Source organism: Strigops habroptila, chromosome 2 (genome assembly GCF_004027225.2).
Source record: "Strigops habroptila isolate Jane chromosome 2, bStrHab1.2.pri, whole genome shotgun sequence".
NCBI classification, from domain to species: domain Eukaryota; kingdom Metazoa; phylum Chordata; class Aves; order Psittaciformes; family Psittacidae; genus Strigops; species Strigops habroptila.
In genome coordinates this window covers 16,878,169-16,891,219 of record NC_044278.2, presented here as the reverse complement: position 1 = coordinate 16,891,219, position 13,051 = coordinate 16,878,169, and the positions used below count along the sequence as shown (strand labels likewise).

The following is a 13,051-nucleotide window of genomic DNA, read 5'->3' as shown; positions in this document are numbered from 1 at the left end:
GGACATCCAAAGGAATGTGTGTAGGAGAGGGACTATTAAAGACAGTGACAAGCACTAAAATGCATTAGATTTTAAAGCACTCTGAGCTTGTAATATTTGGGATTTTTGGAGATGAGAAGAGCATTAACTGTCACTCGCACAAACTTCATTCGGCTGAAGCACACTACTTTAACTGCCTGGGCTCCAGGGATCCGTTGCTGGGAAAGTATGTAAAGTGAGACACTGAGGTTCATGACATGAAATGACAGAGCCCAGTGCCATCTTCACATGGAAAAGATAAAATAGCAAAACTGATGACTTACCCCAGTTTTGGTAGCTGGTTGCTGTCAAAAGAGGAACACAATGGAGAGGAAAAAAATAAGAGAGAGAGAATGTGAGTTTTAACATGAAGGACATCACAAAAGATAAGGAGGCAAGCATTAGCAAGGTTAGATGTCTAGTGGGCACCAACATCAGCAGGACTTATTGAAGTCTTCCTTCAAAAAGCACGTGCAACTCTGACTTCGCATTCAGCATACATCACAAAATAGCCAAGTGCTGTTCCTACTCAGGTTCTTGGGTTAACCCCTGATCGAAGCATCTACCTGGGTTTGCTCTGGAGGTGTTCCACAGTGAACCAAAAGGCTAACTAACTGGACAGAGAAAAGAAACTGGTGCCAGTTGGTAAGAATAAAAGGGTATAAATGCAAACAGACCAGATTTAGATGATTAGATTGTGCTGCACTTGAACTCTTGGATTATTTAAAAAAAAAAAAAAAAAATTAAAAAATGAGGGCCATGATAATGAAAATAAAATGTGAACTAAGCAGATAAATTACATGGAATATCTTCCAGCTGCAATATCTGTTATTTGCACAATTGCTCCATGAGTACACAAGGTCCCAGACACCATTATAAGCCCTAACCTCATTGCATGCAGGAAGCTGGCTCTGGACTAGTCAATCATTTGTTAAGAGAGCCTTGCAGGCCTCAGGTTAATGTATATTAGATTTTGGTGATGTGAGTTATGCATGGAGAATCCAAGCCTGGCTGAAATTTTGGCCTTCTAAATATAGTTAATCGGAATCAGTTAATTCACCACAAAAGAGCATTGAGCTTTCAAGTGCAATGAAGCTCATAGTTAATAAGCTCATAGCAACACAAGATGAAAGACAGCATGAATACAGTATTCACTGTAACCTTAGAGAGCACTTATAAGCAGAACAGCACTTACATAAAGAGAAATACAGAAAAGCTGATTGAAAAAAAACTTTTGTCAAAACATTCCTTTTCGTGGACAAAAAAAGCTTTCAACAAAACAGACATTTTGATGAGAAATGATAATCCTAGTCCTTCTGAAGACTATTTTCCATGCGAAAAAATATCAAATTTCTTAATCTTCACAGTCTCCCCATCTTTTGTCCAGATTTAACATGATCAGAAACATATTTAACACACATAAACCCTAAAACTCCTTGAAAAAAGCAGTAACAACAAGCAGCTGTTCAAAACCAGGAGTGGTTTTACTGCTGCGTCTGGAGTTGGCAAGTTCAGGTGAGCATTGCCTTTCTACTTTCAGAACAGCATGCTCTCAGTAATGCCATTTGGAAACATCAATATCTTTTCTCAAGTTTCCTTTTTCTTAATCATGCCTGCTGAGGTCCAGCACATGGTCCAGCGTTCAAGATGCAGAATTGTGATGTTAGTTGTATGTAACAGAAAACCCTTGGGAGTCTGAAATGAAACAGCCAGCAGCAGACTTACGTTCTTTTTACCAGGTTCACCCAGGGCTGCCACTGTGGCAAAGTACTGGATGACACGTTTTGTGTTGACAGTCTTGCCAGCACCGGATTCTCCGCTAAAGGAAGGAGGAAGATGACAGAGGCACTGCTCAAACAGCTGTAACTCATCCTTTCACCCTCCTGTCCTGCCAGCTCCTCCCCACACAGAGGCAGTTCTCAGAATCACTGACTGATTTCTGCAGCCTGTTGTTTGTCCATTGCAGTGGAAATGGACATTTCCATTGAAATCCCATTAAATCAACTGAATGAAGAGATGAATGCCTACAATAGCAGTAACTAATTCTTAATGTGACTTAACATCAGAATTCTAGTGCACTAAGCTTCCTTTAAGGGCATGCAGTTTTGTTACAAACATCCAAGCTGAGGATCTAAGGTATACATATATACAGCTGATGAGTTAGATAACGTACAGAAAAGCTGCAGTGATTTGCTGGCATCATCCACAGCCACACGTGAACTGTGCAGAACTCTCTACCTTTCATGCTTGCCAGTAAAGGGCATGCCTCTTCTTTCCTGCCTTGGTCATCTCCCTCCCTTTAGATGTGTCTAATCAACATTCTTAAATAGAATTTAAAGCAAGAGCAACAATGTTGAATAGGAGTCTTCCATGTCCAAAGAGGGCAGCCACAGCAAGACTAACCCTGGAAGAAGTTTCTTTAACTGCCTGCTGAGTTGTTTTCATGCCTACTTGGAATGAGCACCAGACAGGGGATCAGAAATGGGCCAGCCTCCATAAAACCCATAGCTACTCCTTTCCCATGGGGTTCAAGACAGCCATCAGGTTGCCAAATTGCCAGTTACATGGCTTGGATCAAGTTCCAGGCAATTTAGCTGAGCTTTCAAGGGACAACTTGTATTTTGGTAGGATTTTTTTTCTTCTAAGTTTTTCATAGCAACAGAGTCTCAGATCAGTCACAAAAGCAGCACTTACGTGATCAGCATAGACTGATTCTCCCGATCTGTGGAGGGGAAAAAAAAAAATACATCTTAGTAGGCTTAGTAGGCTGTACAAATTGGTTATTACAATTGCAAATGAGTATCAGCTATTCCAAAATCAGTCCTGCAAGGACAGGAGAGAATCACACAAAGGTAAGATGGAAAGATAAAACCCAGTATCACCTAGCCTGACCTCCAGCAGTGCAAATTCTAGCCCTGCCCCGAATCCTTCTCTCATGTTTTGTTCAAGGCAGTATTAAAGACCTGTCAGTCATGCATGTTCCTCCTGTGTCTGGGAAACTATAATAAAGAAAGTAATTTCCTGTCATCAAAATGTTTCTTTTCTTACTCCTGAGTACGTCTTCTGCTCCTGCAATACTAAAATACCTGAATACTAAATACTAAAAATACTGAAATACTAAACCCCAAGTAATTCTGCTGTTTGTTCACGGGCCATTCCTTACTATGCATATGTATGCTTCTTCAGTTGGCCATGTGCTTCATAGTTTTACGGTGTCCCCAGTGTTAATGGCCTGGCCAGAAATAAGCATTTATTAGAGCACTTTGCAACCTTAATATATTGTTAACCAAAAGTTCAGCAAATGCTAAATCATAGCCACTCTCCAAGCTGTTGAGCCTAAATTTGTCTTTTTTCAATTCCAGTTATCGTAACAGACTACATATAGGGCATATTTAACCCTTACCTGATAAAAGAGCATCTCTTTGCAGCCACACACACATCCCCTCTGCCCAGCGCTTTCTGTCCCCTCACAGCTGTGGCATTTCATTTTTCACTAAAACCAGGTAATAACAGGATGTGTTCCTATCACATTCCCTTTGGGATTTACCCTGCTTCCTCGCAGGACCTGGTGTGAGCACATCACTGCTGCCCTCTGCTGATAAACTCCTTTTTTTCCAGTAACTTGAGGGTCATGGAGAGAGAATTTCAAAGGAAAATCTGGAGTTCGTTGCCACAGTGTTGGTGCCCAGACCCACGGCAGTCAGTGCAACACTGACCCACAGCAGGTTCATGCAAGCGATGTGGATTCCAGGTTAGATGGGGTTTTGAGCAACCTGGTCGAGTGTGAGGTGTCCTTGCCCGTGGCATGGGGATTGGAACTAGATGATCTTTAAGGTCCCTTCCAACCCAAACCCTTCTATGATTCTGTGTGTGCACAGCACCCTAGGTAGCAGGCCTTCACTAACCTTTGCATGCATACATCTTATAAGTGTTAGAATACTGAGCATAAACTGACAGTAAGCTTGTTTCTGAGATTGGGAAATACTTACAGGCCTTCCCATTTTCTAAGGGAAATACTTACAGATATGGAACTATGGCCCCATATCTGTTACAAACAGATGGATTTACCTAGTTCAGACAACTAAATCTGTGCACCTTGCAGATAATCCGTATGCAAAGTTTACTGTTACCAGAACTACACAGGGACAGTCAGGAGAGCTTAAAGTTATATATATATATAAGTATACATAGACATATTATACACATACATATATGTGCACATTTGTTGGACACTGCAAAAGCTCTCACAAACTTCCATCCACTACCAGGCATGTCAACTAAATGAAGCAAAACCGAATTTGAAATCAAAGAGTGCCACTTACTACGCAGCATGTCATGGTATGCATTATCAGCAATGGAGAAGATGTGGGGAGGAGCCTCTGAGCGCCTCTTGCCTTTGTATGCAGCAACCACCTCTGGCTTGTAGACAGGCAACCACTTGTAGGGATTTATAGTCACACAGAATAAACCAGAATAGGTCTAGAGAGAAACACAAAACAAAAGTGACAAATACTGCTCCAGGAATAAGAAACAAACTCAGCTAACCAAGGAGGACCTGGAGTTGCAAGCTTCTGATGTGAGTTCGAATTCTGACTTGAATTTCAGCCTTTGATCTGAATTTCTAAAGAAACTGGTCTGCTAAGTGACTTCTTATTGACAATTGATATCAAAACTACAGATATTAAACAGTTTTCCAAAGGGGGAAAAGTATTTTCAAGATGACAACCAGAAACAGAAACAGCCCCTTCATCAAAACAAAGGACCAGCAAATAGGCCTACGTGTGAGTTTCTGCCTTGCTAGCCCACAAGAGTTGTTTCCTCTTGAAAAGAGTCATTACAAAGGAAAGTTACAGCTTTCCTGTTTGAACTCCATTCTTAAGAGGAGAAATCTCCCATTATTGATTTGATGTGAACACTCTGAGGCAATATCTGGTAGGAGTTCAAAAAGAAAAAAACTTCATAGTGTTATTCCCCAAAGATATGGAGCTTTTTCTAGCATTTGGAGAAAAACAGTTGGTAAAAGTCTATCTTTACAGTCTCTCTTTGGGCTGTCTCTATCGGTTAGCTGGGGCCTGGTCATTCTGAGTAAGAATGAGTTTTCAGTTGTAACCCCAATTATTACATGGGTATAAAAGCACTATGTGCACATAGATGGATGAGCTCGATTAAGTTTCAGGTGAAATCCAGGCATCTTCCTCTAAAAATAGCATTAGGAGTTGCTTCCAGAATTTTCTACAAGGAAAAGAAAAACCCCAACCAGTAAATGGAGTAAGGCAAGATGTCAGATTTAATTTTCTACCTACACTGATCTGCAAGCAAAGCTGTGCTTTAGGCCATACTTGTCCATACAGAGGCTATTAGAGGAATGCAGAAAATGTTTAACAATCAGAATTTAAATGGGAACAAGTTGGATTCACTCCTTTGATGAACACCAAAAGCCAGAACAGGGATTGGCTAGAAAATCTATAGATTCCCCCGATTTCAGACACAATTGAATGTAGCAAACTGAGAGAAAAGTTTGGCCTCATAAAATTAGATGCTATTGAAGCTTCTTCTGCTGCTGACAGAAATTATGTTAATGATGTCATGGGGAAGATACAGAGCAAGAGAAAAGGCCAGAGCAAAACAAGACTGATGTCGCACTGAAAATGAAGGGAATAAAATTACTGAACTAAAGATAGAAAGGCTCATACTTAAGAGAAGTTATGTGTGTGCTCTAAGCTTGAGGCATTGTTTCTTAACAAAGAATCTCCATGGCTGGTATTGACATGGATTAATATTAGGAGAGTAAAAATAAATTAGGTCTCTCCAATGCCTTGATTGCTGAAAATATGTCCCGTGACATCCCTCTCCTAGGCAAGCAAGCAAAAACAAAGAACTAGACACGATCTTATTCATTCAGTTTTGTCTGTATTCAGACACGAGCCAGCTCAAAGCAACTTCTTTCATGAAAAGATGAGCAACACCTCAGTTTTGAGACTTATCAAAGCTGTAAACTGAATGCAAAGAACACATGCTCAAAAGTGAAGTCTGCCCTTGAACCTTACATAGATCATCCAGTTGCTGTAGCGCTTTCTCAGATTGTACAATACAGATGCCTCATTCAGATGGGTCAGCATAGCCATATCCTCGATCATGTCAAATTTGGGAGGGTTCATTGGCTGCACATCGTCTTCTTTTATAGTGATGGTCTGCAAAAACAGAGAAGTACAGCCACACTGGGAAACACTGGGATTTTTTGTTGCTTCACACACCTTAGAGGAGAACGTATTGGTTTTCCCCCACAGGGGGAAGTCTTTCAGCTTAAACCCAGCCTATGCGCGTAATGCTATTTGAGAAAGGCCAAGATGATAAAAGCAAGGAGGATGGTGGTATGGCTGCAAAAGGAGACATGAGATTTAGCTACGGCCTGGGCTTTTACCTCTGGGGCCAAGCCAGAACTAGCTGGTTGCAATACCTCTGCTCACAGACCTCCTGCTGCTGTGCAGTGGCTGATGCTTGTTTACCCCCCGCCACATTGCTGGTTTTCCCTTGGTGGTTTTTCAAGCGCCATTCTGATATGGCACCAGTTACTGTGGATTCCCATTCACAACCTATTTCATGAAACAGGCAACTGAGCTTCAACCAGGACAGGTAATTTCTAGAGCTTGCTGCTCCAGTCTGGTTATACACAGATCAAACAAAACCAGTTCTGTACCTTTCCATCTGCTGTCTGCACAGTTACTTTTCCACCACTGCTTTCTGTAATTTCAGCTTCAACATAAGCTTTCTTGTCATCAGGAACCCAACATTTCTTCTTCCCTGTGAAATCAAAGAGACGTAGAGTTCACAACCTTGCATCAAACAGTAACACCATGTTTAGCTAAGCAAGACTCCTGGGTTACTTTTTCTGCACAAGCAGCACAAAACCTCTGGGACTGCAGCAGATCCACAGTGTTGGGGAGCTGCCTGCCCAAGCAGAAGGTGTAGGGCTCCCAAATGTTCTCTGCCCTTTGAAACTACCACTTGGCTTCCTCTAGATCCTTCCAGCACAAGGTGTCAAAATATTTCACAAGTGCTGGCTAAGCCTCAGCCTCCACGGGAAATCCACAATCATCATCACCAGTGTGCAGATGGAGGAACTGAGATCCAAGCCCAAATTAAGGCGTTTGCTAAAAAGTCACACAGAAAATTGTGATCTGAGCGAGGAATTCGGCCCACATTATTTGCCTGCCAGCTATCAGATTTAACCTTATTCCTGCACATTCTGCAGAGGTTTGTCTTGAAAAATAGAAATCTTAAGAACTCACATTGAGTTATGTATGTGGCTTTTTAGAGTTTGAAGTAGCTGCACTAGACTTTAGGTCTTTAGTTACAGCAACTATTCTGAATAGCAAAATGCTGTGGTTATTGCTGTGCTTATACTTACTACAACACCTTAGGGCACATATAAATCCATTTCATAAAAAAATTTATTATGGGAAACTAAAAGCTAATATCGGATTGTCATACAGCCTGCAAATCAAACAGATGTACCATATAACGAGACATCTAGTCAGGCCACAGAATCTCTTTCATTACAGGAACATCAATGTGTGGTGGTTTTGTCTCAAATGGATAAAGAAGTAATCCCCGCTTTAGCAGATAAGCACAAATACACCTTGCTTTTAAATCTAGTTAATTACTTACCATAAACTGATAGATTATTTCTATTTATTACTAGCTGGGGCTTTTTAATCACTTTGCAGAATCAAGAAACCAGAACTTGGCTGAACCAGTTACCTCAAACAGCAGCAGCAGCACAGCGAGAACAACAGAGGCTTTGCACCCTGCTTTGCTCTGTGCTTCCAGAACTACACTTGGATGAAACCCTTATCCCCCTCAACCAGCCACTGGCAGCATAAAGGGTACCACAACTCACCGTCGAAGGCTACGGTCTGCGCCATCATAAGCTCCCTCTCGCTCTTTCGGAGGTAGGGAGCAGCCTCCCCGAATTCCGACATGTCCATCATCTTGGCAAGGGTTCAATGTGGCACAGCTCAAAGAGGAAAAAGAAAAGGAGCTGGTCTGCCAAAGAAAGGGAGGGGGACAAATAAATCTATTTTATGGTAATCAGAGGCAATACAAAACAGCACAATGTGGCAGGTGGTTGATCAAAGTGATGATTAATTTGAAACACAAATACCTAACACAGATTTGCGGCTACACTGCACCCTTAGTTAAATCCTTCTCTGGCTCAGCTTATTTAAAGCCAGCCAGATCCTGTGTAGTTCAAAACATCAACATGGGTCACAGTTATCTCCACCAGAGAACTTAATCTCTTCCTTGTGGCACAAATGGTGCTTAAGAGCAGGAGGGACCATTTGAAGCTGTGATTTTAAAAACCACATAGCAAGGGCCTGTTCTGACCCTTTTCAAGTTTGGCTGGAGGAGGCATATGCTGTCCAGCACATCTCTCTGGGGTCATGCCACTCAGCCACTTCAAGCATTGTCTCAGGCAAGCATTTTCTGGGAATTGTGGGGCAAGGCTTCACTGCTGCAAACTGAGAACTGCTGCAAGGGTGTGTGTTACACACTTCATGTGGCTCCAGGGATGTATGCCCACGCTCCTGCTGGAGAAAGCCAGCACTGGAGCTGGAAACAGCTCTGCTACCTGCAGCACACTCCTCCGCCTGCATGAATTAGCACGTTAGAAAAACCAGAACTAACACAGCTTGGGGAGGTCCTCTGCTGGTGCAGCTTCCCAAGTTGCTGGTACCTCCAAACTGCCCAGCTTGGGTATATCCAGCTGAAGCAAGGCATGGCAGAGAGCAAGTGTGTCTGCAGTATTGATGCAATGGCTTCATATATTTTTAGACTGATTTGAGCTTATTAGTCCAGCTTAATACCTACACTCATTTTCTCAAATAACAAGGCCACAGTGTTTAGGAGCCTTTTACCGTGAAAGAGAGGACAGGGGACTTGGGTGTGAGACCAATTCGCTGGATTTGCACTGCCAAGCAGTTAATTTGGTTATGTACTCTCTAAAGGGATCATACAGAAATGTTTTTATTTATGTATTTTTCTATATGCACGCACATATAAATATTTACACACACAGACATATGTAAAATACTCAGGGCGTTGTCCAGAGAAAGTATAAAAGAAGTTCCACCACTAAAATGTACATACAATTTAAGAATTTCAGATTTGTTTTCTTTAAAATCAAGACACCACGTGATTGCTATTCGAAGCTTTACAAGTGACCCTCAGATATTACCTCTTCCCTCATTTCATTCACTGTGCAATACCCAGAGCAGCTGGAGGAATTTTCAAGAGCCCTATCAAGACAGATGCTGTAAGTCTTTCAAAATCTAATTCAATTCTTTCTAACAAAATCCTGATAGGGATAAAAACTCTTCATCAACCAAGGCAGTTTTGTTGAGGTGTTTTTTTTTTTCCAGCACATTCCTCCTGGGGAACAGAAAGTCCTAAGACAGCAGAACTGCCAAACATTTTACATTCAGCCCTCTCCGGCTGCTGCAGTACAAACTCGAGGCCTTCTGTCTGGTTGCTGTACAGCAAAAACTTTCTTCCTCAGTCCTAGACTTAACTTTTTTCCTTTTTTAAAGATTAAGGACCTACATAAGCACAACCGTTGCCAATTATTTTAACAACATCTGAACTGACCAAAATTCCCAACTGAAGGCACAACTCAAAACTAGCGTGGCAAAGTCTGTCTCCCAGGGGGAGTGTGTCTTGGCTCTAGTGGAGCAATGAAATTACATCAGTTCATACATTTAAACAGAACAGTGTTATAGCATGTAAGTGCCATTTCACATTAAACATGCAAGTGCCAGAGGAACCACTCCAGAGTTAATCTCTAGGACTCAGGACAGATTCTCACAAGTCCTAATACACACTAAAGTACTCTAAACTACTCTGTTGAATCTAGCTCCATTTGCAGACCTCTTAGGGACAGTTACTCAGCTATCACCTTCTTATCTCTTCTCCTCCCCCCCATATATTCAGGGCAACCCTGGCTGCAAGTGATGGTGTAAAGCAGCACTACGGCAGCTGGGAGAGAAACCCTTTATCTTCATCAGTCTTATGTGCTTGGAGTTACAACAGAGGTCAGAGCCCAGGCAGCGCACACCTTGTGGGTGCAGAGAAGTCAGGGAGTCAAATCCATTGCCAGATAAGAGAAATTGGAAATGTTTAGTTTATGGTTATTGTATTATTTTTAAAAAGCAATATAGTAGAGAAAAATAAGACAGGGCTAAAGACATTTACTTTCCTTCCAGTTTGTTCTAGCTAACAAGAAGAGTCAGCCCTTCTATATGAACATTGGAAGATCCTTGAAAACACAAACTCCTTGTAGAAAGCCACTTCTGTTACACAAAGTTAAGTAGCATGCCTGGGACCACCAACAGTTTGGTGGCGAATTCAGACTTGGAAAGGAAGCACCTTGTTTTTCTTTACTTGGCCTATTTGAAGAGCTGCTGTAGTGCTAAGGGCTCACCTGCAATAGCAGCAACAGCAGGCATCGCCTATCTTTGAAAGAGAGCCCAGTAATTCTCCAAGGGTTGTAACTCAGGTTGGATTAAAGAACTTGGACCAACGAACTGCTTAAAATTGGAAACTGCATAAGCCATCACATCTTGCAGATGATAGAGAAGGCAGAAAACATGATTTGCAGGTACTGGCTAATCAGTATACCCAGATGCATAATTACAGGGGACGTGATGCTTACCTAAGCGGTTATTCTAGCTGGCTAAATGAATGCACTAATGTTAGAGAGGAAACATGTATTTGCTATCCTAGCATTAAGCAGTATCCTAGGATGAGTAGCATGAACTATACGTTTAGTGATATTACTACTAAAACCTTAAGCCACATGAAAGCTTTAGTCACATCAAACCCACAGTACAGTGTTAGAGCACAGCCGGCTACCCACATTTAGAAGTGAGAAAGATTGGTACTCACCCTGGAGAGCACACAGAAAGCGTCACAGCTCTGCCTGGTCCAGGCTTTATATGCCCCTATCTCAAGGTCACTGGTGATAACTGTTTAAAGGCATCTGCAGTTTTCCTCCATGCCTATATTTGTCTGCCGGATCCTGGGTGAGGAGACAATGCCTGAGGAGGGGACACATGTGGCTGCGCCCTGGTGAGGGGAGGGGGGCAGGAATGTCGGTGGGGAGCAGCACACTCCTCACCACTCCATTCTTGCTCCATGACTTCATGGAAGAAGCTTTTCCTGCTTCTGTGTTTTCACAGGGGCAAGTGTTGCTTTTCAAGTGCCTTAGAACTTAATTACCATGGGCTTGGGGGGTTGAATGGAAACTCATACTCTCAGATGTAACTCCCCTAGAATATGAAAATCAAAGCTTCTTGCACAAGGGACAAGTGGTTATAAAGGGAATTTGGTTATACGAGTCAAATTGCCCTCGAGCAACAAAGCTAGGATGTGGGTTCTCGCATCTCAGTCAAGTGCTTCAAATCCCCTTCTTGGGCCCCAGAGGTTTAAAAGCCAAGCCTATAGGCTTAGGTTTGGGATACACAGGTATTCCCCAGCTCAGGAACAAGGCAAGATGGTGAATAAATTTAACATATTGATTCTGCCTGGAAAGTGAATCACAGATAATGAACAAAGTAGGCATCAATTTTAGTGAGTGCTTTGCTTCAGGAAACTCATTTATGAGACTGAGTTTAGGCAATGACTGGCCTTCTTATTGTAAACTCATTTTTCCTGTAAAACCAGCTCCATAAGTAACTCAGGTCTCATTTCGCTTCAACCCATAAATAGCAAAACAACTGACACGTGCAGATTGATTTGTTTTTACCGCCATGGGTAGATATATAGGTTCCCTTCAGTTCTAGCATAAACTGAATATAAAAGCACAAGGGAAAATGAATATTGTGGAAAATGCTTGTTGGCCACAAAGGAGAACAATATATCAGGGCTTTAGAACACTCAATTCCAAGGAAGAAAAAGGGGGGCAAGGAGAGAGCTTATCCACAGCTTCACTGAATTCTTAGATACCCACATGATCAAGTGGTTTGGTTTGTGACCAGGCAAGAAGAAAAATGTTTGCGTACTGAGTCTGCTATTTTTAAAGTTGTTTTCCTGATGACTGGACAGTGACAGGTTGCACAGACAAAGCAGGTTTGTAAGAAGCAGAGCAATTTATGGGAGTGATAGGCTCAAAGACAGATTGATGTGGCAGGTCTGAGGACCTGGGTGCTTTAGCAACCAGTTATTTTTAGCATTTGGGGAATGCAACCAAGAGAAGAAGAATCACTACTGCTTTACTAGAGACATGCACATCTCAAGACAGACTTAAGTGGAGGAGAGAAACCTCTGCTAAAGCTGGGGGTGAAGCTTTCGGTCCTAGGCTGGATATATCTGTGAAAAGAACATGCACTTGAGCTCAAGATGAGTGGTGTTTGTCACACTCCAGCGCTTGAATGATTGTTGCGCTCTTCTCCCTTGTTTCGTTAAACCAGAATCACTTCCCACCTCTCCCAGCCTGCTCCTTTAGAGGTGCTCGGTGCCCCACAACACGGGTGGATGTTGATGTCGGATCTAACTCATCACCTTTTAGCTTTATATCTGTCAAAATAGATAATAGAGCTAGTGATCTCACTCCTTGGTGAATGGTGAGTGACGGTGAAATATTCAAGCAGACACTCCTGATTTGAAACAAGGTAAATTGCATGCATCACCAAGATTTATGGATGCTGTTGATCTGATGTGAAGACTGAGAATTTCATACCATGAGGGTATAGCATGCTGATACCCTCCCGCCAGCTCCTCTCTCACATTGCCAGTAGCTTTACTTCTGAACACAATATTCCCATTATCATCTACTTTGCTTAGAAGGCATCTTTTTTACAAATATGCTGCTATCACATTTTTTCCGTTCTGCAAATATTCAGCTTTCATCAGTCCTGTACGAACACCACAATCTCACTCCCACGCCTCCCTTTTCTTTTTTGGGGCTGCAAACAACTGTTTCGTAGCTGATGCCAATGCAATTTCAATGCTTGTGTCACTTAGAAAGGGACACAGC

At 42.2% G+C, this 13,051-nt stretch overlaps 1 protein-coding gene across 1 annotated transcript in view; it reads right to left on the bottom strand.

Moving 5' to 3' along the window:
* MYH15 (myosin heavy chain 15) overlaps window positions 1-8,009 on the bottom strand; it is a 52,046-nt gene extending 44,037 nt beyond the window's left edge. Inside the window, exons 1-7 of the mRNA XM_030471596.1 lie at window positions 7,919-8,009; window positions 6,716-6,819; window positions 6,066-6,209; window positions 4,341-4,497; window positions 2,713-2,740; window positions 1,726-1,837; window positions 303-323 (exon numbers count right to left, since the gene is read on the bottom strand). Coding sequence (XP_030327456.1) covers window positions 303-323; window positions 1,726-1,837; window positions 2,713-2,740; window positions 4,341-4,497; window positions 6,066-6,209; window positions 6,716-6,819; window positions 7,919-8,009 — 657 coding nt within the window. The remainder of the gene's footprint in view (window positions 1-302; window positions 324-1,725; window positions 1,838-2,712; window positions 2,741-4,340; window positions 4,498-6,065; window positions 6,210-6,715; window positions 6,820-7,918) is intronic.
* Window positions 8,010-13,051: the final 5,042 nt, after the last annotated feature.